Source organism: Anoplopoma fimbria, chromosome 3 (assembly GCF_027596085.1).
Source record: "Anoplopoma fimbria isolate UVic2021 breed Golden Eagle Sablefish chromosome 3, Afim_UVic_2022, whole genome shotgun sequence".
NCBI classification, from domain to species: domain Eukaryota; kingdom Metazoa; phylum Chordata; class Actinopteri; order Perciformes; family Anoplopomatidae; genus Anoplopoma; species Anoplopoma fimbria.
Window position 1 is genome coordinate 17149615 of NC_072451.1, and position 7989 is coordinate 17157603.

At 40.1% G+C, this 7989-nt stretch overlaps 1 protein-coding gene across 1 annotated transcript; it reads left to right on the forward strand.

Annotated features, from left to right (window-relative positions):
• The first annotated feature begins 434 nt into the window (after positions 1-434).
• Positions 435-5586, forward strand: LOC129089312 (myoneurin-like). Its single transcript, XM_054596723.1, has 5 exons — positions 435-731; positions 3177-3264; positions 3400-3526; positions 3618-3876; positions 4126-5586. The coding sequence occupies exons 1-5, from the start codon at positions 435-437 to the stop codon at positions 5497-5499; spliced, it is 2145 nt and encodes a 714-aa protein (XP_054452698.1). The 3' UTR covers positions 5500-5586.
• The last annotated feature ends 2403 nt before the right edge of the window (positions 5587-7989 follow it).

The window sequence follows — 7989 nt, forward strand, 5'->3', positions numbered from 1 at the left end:
TCTCTGGTTTACCTGGGATTACCTTGTCCACTGTTTGAGAGTGTAAGTATGGTGCATTTTGAAAGGGTCGATGTGGTCTAGACGTGGAAAAAGCAGTTAAATGTCATTTTTTAAAACTTTAACAAATAGAACAAAGGGGTCACAGATTTTAAAGTAGGTCAAGGCAACAAACAGAGGGTCTGTCTCTCAGCGCCCCAAAAACTCCCCAAAAAGATAATTCCATAAAGACGGGATACGCCTTATAGCAAACCACGCACTCCCGGCCATAGAGCCCCGCCCATTCCGTTACCAACACAGCCCCCTAGCTAAATGGATAGCCCTTAGCTGTCACTGTTATCAGCCAGTCTGCCCAGGTGCTCCGGTCCATCTCCCAGTCCCTTTTTAGTAAACCAAGCAGTCCGGCCACCTGTACAGGGGCAGAGTGTAACCCCACGATGTGCTCCGTGGTCGGGTGTGATTCGGGGCGTCGCGGTGCGCAGCGGTTCAAGTTACCGGAGGACCCGGAGAGGAGGCTGGAGTGGGTCCAGTTCATTTTCGAGGTCAACGGGCAAAGACTCAAAGAATCGTGCTGCACTGATATCACCGTTTGTAACGAACACTTTACTGGTGACTGTTTTGAGCACGTGACCCCGGTGACTGGCGTGCTCTGGGTCCAGCTGAAGCCCGACGCTGTCCCAACGGTGTGTGTCAAGCCAGAGCCTGGCGAACATCTGGAGAGCCTGCAACATGTGGTGAGTCCGCTTTGACAGCTGTCACATCTGTAACTGGCCCCGCCCCGTCCATGTCCAACAAATCCAGCTTGATCCATTAGCACAGTTTCAAAACATCTGCAAAATCTGCTTTCAGTGGCTCTAAATCTTAGTTAATAATAGCATAATAAGTCATAAATCATAAATGGCAACAGGTCAGTGCCAGTGCCACAATTAAAAAAAAAAAAAAAAAAAAGTAATTGATGAAGGGTTTCTTAATTTAAGGAATGACACTCTAATAAAACGTGTTAATATAATCAGCCTGTACATAGTAAAATAAGTTTGTCATGGTTTGCTTTCCAGTATAAAAGCAAAGATAAACATGTGTTTACACTACAGGTCATTTCATACGTCTTTATTCCATATAATTAACTTTATTTTGTCAGAGGCTCATATTTGAGACATAAACAGTTATAATTATATTAACTACGCCCTTTGTTCATTCACATATTTATGACACAGTAATCCCTGTAAACTGTACAAATCAACATCCATCATTAAACACATATTTACTGTTTATTTTCTATTACACAACATGTAGAATATATTAAGTCAATCACATCCACATATCTAAATATTCATAAATAACTGTTACTCCACGTCTTGTGAAGCTTGATTTAAATGCTGTTTGTATTGAGAGGAGCTTGAAGGAACACTTAACTTACCCAAAATCACAATTTGTACATCAATAACTCACCCTTACCTTAAATTTGTTAAGAAAACGGCGCTACTCATTCGAGCAAGACCAGACCAGGGCGCCTGTGCAAGCACGGAACTGTTTATGCCGAAGTGTTTAAATAGTAAAGTTTGAGCAAAAATGTATGGGTTTGGGAAGAAGTGATCACGGGACCGGATAAATGAGACTTGGATTATACTGCACGAGTTGAGTGAGAGTTTGTAAACAGATGTTTAGATACATTTTTGCTGTTGTCGAAAGCGTCTCCATTTACTTCAATTCATTATAACTGTTTTATCTCTCTTTGATTCTTCATTCCCCCGGGAGGCATGTGAAAAAAAGCTTTCTTCACAAATTCAAAGTAACACAGGGGGAGTAATTGATATACAGATGATCATATTGGTGGTGAAGTATTCCTTTAATAGAACCTTGACTCCTCCCTACAGTGCTGTCTGCTGTGAAGGTCACACAGTGTGTGAGACTGTGTTATCCCACTGCCCACATCTACAGGTTAATGTAGCCATTCACAACGCATTTGTTAAACATGCACATTTTCTAGTCAGAGAGATTTCATTTATTTAAAATCAGGTTCTTTCAACCTCTGATCAATAGAAAAAAGGCTCAGTTGTATTATGATGTTGTGTTATTTGGTAGACTGCAGCTATGCTTCGATTGTTATGAGTACGACTGCGACACATTAGTTTATAACACTAACTTCAAACAAAATCACATTTACATTTCCTCACTTTGACAGGGAGGCCAGTTTCAATATGAAATGACAAACGTAAATCCTGAAAATGGGGATATGGTGGCAACGTAGCAGCTGAAAACACTTGTTTAACAGTTACAATGTTGTTGTTAAGTAAATCAGACACTGATGGCCCAGTGCTTGATTTTACCTTTATTTTTTTTCAACCAAAAATATTTTTGCGCTGGTAAGGGGATCATGGCTTGAAAAAAGAAATGTCAGAAAGTGTACAATATTAATAAAAAGGTTTAAGAACCACTGATCTAGTTTGATAAATAGCACTACAGCTAAGAGGATAAAAAACTATTTTTGATTTTGGGGTGAACTGTCCCTTTAAATGCTGCTTGTACTGACAGGTGCTTAACGGCTCATTTACTCAGCCTTGATCCTTGCAGTGCAGTTGTGGTCACACACAGTATGATGAGCACTTATACAGACACTGTGTTGTCCCACTGCACACGTCTGCAAGTTATGTAGCCATTCACCCTGCAGTTATTGGATTTACACTTTCAGTGCATGTGAGCGAAGAGGAGGGGTCAGAATTTCCCTCCGCTCAATTTCACTACGCGCAAAACTCAGATTTCACCCCGCTCCAATCTAACTGCTCCCTGCTCGCTCCAAGAGAAGAAACAAGCTGTATTTTAATCAGGATGTAGCTTCAAATGTCTGTTGTCATATTTTATGACATCAACATAAAAAACTATTCAAACAAAATACTCAGTTTGAATAAAGTGATTTATTGGAATAAATGAGTCAGTCTTTAAATGTTTTATATATCTTTCTTTAATGATTAGGCCTCGGCAGTTTCGTTTGATTGCTGATAGACCGCCCTGTTAATACAGGTGTGTGCTTTGTGTGCAGTAAGGGGGAGAGCGAACCATTTTTTTGACTGCATTCAAATTTATGCTCTCTGTAAGGTGCTTTGAAACACAATTTTAGCGTATTACATGTAGCCTTTGTTTAAGTACAAAAGATACAAGCTTTTCTTTTGTCCTTTGTGTAGGAGCCTGTGGAAACCACAGATTCTGCTCATCAGTGTGATGACCTTAATAGTTCAACTTCCTCTGACAATTCAAGACATACTGTAACAGGTAAGAACCTCTACGTATTGCACACACACACACACACACACACACACACACACACACACACACACACACACACACACATATATAAATATAAATACATGAAGAAGGTAAACTTTCTCTACACCTTCACATTTGTAGGTTCACAACCAAGGCCCATGTCAAGTGGTGTCTCTGATTCCAATTCACCTGATGCTATAAACGCTGCCATCTTCGGATCTGACCAGATGCATCAAAAATCCATTAATATTGATTTGAACAAGGAAAAGTGAGTTAAACTTTTACCAAAAGTTTGCTTATTCTCTTTGCAGTTGACATTAGGGTTGGCTTTTTAAATCTTCATTTGAATTGATTTCCAGAGCTGCACTTCTACAGATAAAAGGAAAGCATGTTGTGAATGAAAGCTGCCTCTTCCAGTTGTTCCGCCGCAAGTGCCCATCGTGTGGGTGTAAACTTCAGATGGAGAAAGTCACCTATGGGGTGCTCATCATCTTGAACCAGCAGTGTCTTCAGTGTGACTACAGAAACCAATGGAAAAGCCAAGTCAATGCCAGCGTCCCAACAGATGAGGGTCAACACCTCACAGAAGTAGTAGAAGTAACTCCACAGACCCAACAGGTAGTACTTTAATGGTCAGACATTATTATTGTAGTATAATGACATCAGAACCTACTCTATCCTGAAAGAACCAGGAATTTATTTTATGTACATTTAGAATCCTTGGATCAATAGAAATAGGCTGAGCTGTTCAAATCCTAATGTTTCTTCTGCCTGCCTTCTCTTTGTTAATCTGGCTACAATAATGTGTGCTGTGTAGACTTTTAAAGTCTAACTCATGCTGGGTTATTTTATTATTATTGTTCACAGGAAATGTCTACAGATGACTCCCCCAGCAGCACAGCTTTCTCTGAGATTGTTACTTTCAGTGATGAAGAAAGTGATCCGTCGGACGAAGGAGAGGAAAGTGATGATGGTGGGGTGAGTTCAGATGGGGAATGGAATCCAACGAAGGATTTTTTACTGGCTGAAGAGCTCACAAAGGAGTCTGACGAGGAAACGGAAGATCAAGGCGATGAGGAGGAGGATTTTGTTTCCCCGGATGGCCTCAAAATCAACGAGCTGTGCACCGAGTGCGGAAGTTTTTTCACTATTCGGAAGCGTCACACGTGTGAGCACAAAATAAAGCCCTATTCCTGCAATATATGTGGCAAAAGATGTGTTACGGAGACGTCGCTGAAAAATCACAGCAGAATCCACAACGAAACCTACGACCATCCCTGCAAATACTGTTATGTTACCTTCAAAACAAGGGTGGACAAACTCAAACATGAGCAGACCCATCAAGATAACGGAGATCCTTATAAATGTCCCGACTGTCAACAGACATTCACCACCAGTAAAAAACGCAGAATCCACCTGGCGAATCACAGAACCCCGAAAGAGTACAAATGCGGAGTCTGTGGGATTGAATTTAAAGACGTGCATCATCTTCGGAGACATTCTGTCGTGCACACGGGTTTGAAACCGTACCAGTGTTCAGTGTGCCAACGTGGCTTCAACCAGACGAGCCACCTGAAATCCCACATGCGTCTGCACACAGGGGAGAGGCCTTATAAGTGTCGGCTTTGTGACAAAAGCTTCAATCACAACGTGAGCTTGAAGAGTCACGTCCAGCGTTACCACTCATCAGGCTCTGGACGTGAACGGAAGAAGGGAAAGGTCATACAAGCTGAGGACAGTGGGAGTAAGAAAGGCACAGACTGTGAGTTTGAATATGTAGAAGAAGAACGAGACGAGGAAGAGGAGGTGCAGAAGGAGAGAACAGAGGTGCGAAAAAGTAGAAAGAGGAACACGGGTAGACCCAGAGGAAGGCCTAAGAGGAATGTAGCGGGCAGTTTGGCTCCGGCAGGGCAAAAAGAAGCTAAACGTTCAAACACTAAGACTGCAAAATCAAAGGCCCGGAAAACAGGTTCCAGCAACGAGGAGAGTGAGGACGAGCAATCAGACAGCGACACGTCCTTTGAATCAGCAGAAGAGGAAGAAGGAGTAGAAGAAGAAAAGAAGAAGGAGACGAAGACGGTGAGGAAGAGCACAGCGAGATTAAGAGGAAGAGCAGAAAATGACATTGACACTGATTTTGATCCAGAAGAAGAAGCAAAGAAAAAGAGGTTCAACAGCCAGAGCATCGCTCAGAGCTCAGGGAAACGTAGGGGGAGGCCAACGAGGAATCTAGTGGTCTGAGCCAAGTGGATTGATATATCTTGAGTGTGAATATATAAATATATATAAAATATATATATATATTAAAAATATTTTAAATATGACAAACCAATGACTTTCTGCATTAAATTATCTTTAACTCTGCAGTAATGGAGGGTCAGGAGTCATTCAATATTGACTACTGGGTGCGTCGTAAGACAGTGAGTAAAAATGTGAGTCAAGTTTTAAAAGACATGCTCATGCTGAAGTCAGGGCACTGTAGCACAGCCAGTTTCTATCTTTTCTTATTCACTTTAAACCTGCAAAATTATGCAACTTCAGAGAATTTTCAGTCCGTATGGAAATCTAGAAATATTCAGACAGCAATGGATTGATTTTCTTCTAAAAAATCATTATTCCACAATAATCGGCTAATAGATCAGACTCATTCAATGATAATGGTTTTTTTATGCCTTCATGTATATATAGAGACCTATAACAGTTTGGTTTTTCCACCTGATTGTAAGTTTCAGAGTATTGAAATGTTGGTTCTCGTCTTAAAATTCAATGATAATCACTCTGACCTGAGTGTTGACTGGTATTAACATACCAATGGTTTTGTTTTGTTCATCCCAATAGCTACAAATTGTTATTATTCTGTTTTCCTAAAAGAAGCTAAAATCAGCTTGCTGAGGCTAAAACTATTTTGAGTTAAAGTAGCTGCTTCATAGCAGTGAAGAGAAGTTAGTTATGGTACTTTTATGTTACAATAACACCTTTACAAAGATGGCACGTTCAAGGACCTCAAGCATATAAGGAAATAGAACACATGTTATTAAATAAATACCTAAAAGCTGAAGACTTCTTCACTGTTTCCCATAACCTTTCAAGTAAATGTCAATTATCTCAAAGTGTGTTGCAATAGAAACTAACTAGTACATAGTTGCAAGTCATTTTAAGTTTATGCAATTTGTAGAAAACGGTGTAAACATGCAAAATACTAGTTGCAAAGTATGAGCCTTTTAAGGGACTGATACATTTGACATAAAACATGAAAAAGATAAATGTGTCTTACTGCTTTTTTGAGAGTGTCATTTTACCTTGTCCATTAGCTTAATGAATGTGGTGAATGAAGGATTAGTCCATTCACATTTCTACTCAAAAAACCTCAGACAAACTGATCTCTGGCCATCTCCCGTGGAGCTGCTGTGGGTTTAGTATCTTGCCAAAGGAGGAACAACGATTGAACCGTTGACTATTTCCCCTACCTTGCATTTCCTGAATTTAAATGTGCAAGGGTTTTATGGCTTCTGAATTCCCACTTTGATCCAGAACCCTGAATAATTCCCCCTGCTTACTTGTTTATCCTCTCTGTCTCTGTGGTGAGCCAGTGCTTAAGCTAGCTTCAAGGCCCAACAAGTTTTTTTGAGTGTTAGTAAAAGTTCTTCAGCTTTGCTCTTTGGGAGAGAATCAGCCTGTTGCTGAGTTAACCCAAGGCTGCTCAATGGATCAAACATGCAGACGGTTTGCCTGTCAAAATGAGGACTGATGTTTGGAGAACTGAAATAAAAGGGATTTCTTTTGAGTTTTAATGAGCTACAAACCTTGGTACTTTTAGGTTGTACCGATACATTTCAGAGCGACAAATGAGGATTTAAGCACAAGAGGTAGATGAGTTTTTTTAAAGCCTCTCAGAAGTTGTGAATCAGATACTTGATGTAGTTTATTTAAAGCTCAGTGTGAATACACAACAAGCCCTTAATGCCAAAACTATTCAGCTGCTCAAAACAAGAAGATAAAAAAGCTAAGTGAGCCCCATGTTTGGTCTTATCAATTTGTGATGTATTGGGAAAATCTAAGACTTTAATTTCATCACGTAATAGTATTTTATCTGATCACACTTTGGCTCTGGAGTCCTCTCCATCTCAGAGGTTTGAAACTGTAGACAGATATTGCTTGTAACTGATAAAGCAGTAATTGGTTCAGTGTGCATTGATTTATTTAGATTTATTTTACTGAGCTCTAGTCAGGTTTGTATCTTGTTTAAAACAGCACGGTTTAATAAGAGAAAGACAGAACCAGGCCTCTGAAATAAGTGCGTTCAGGTACATACTTGCCTGATCTTGGTAGTTACATGCATTTTTATAGTATAATGTTTTCAGGAATCTCTAGTAATAACATATTTGGTAATGGCACAACATTAGAAAACATTATACATCTATTTCAATCACTTTACTTTCAAACCCTTTCCTTTAAAAAGTTCCTTTGTGAAACATATATATTACAGAATGCCCGTCCAGGGTGATGATAGTGTCCTGCTGGTTACAGGGTCCCCACTAGATGTCCTCCTTGTGCCGCACATACTGACTCATTTTGCAAAACAATAAGTTTAAACCACGGACATCTCTCCAACACATTATTTCTGCTGCAGTGTCTGAACCGGCCTGTTGAACAAGTCAGGGATGTGCTTTCTCCTTTCTCTTCGGTCTTTCTTTATTCACATCTTTTCCACTCTCTCTTTCTCTCCCCCTG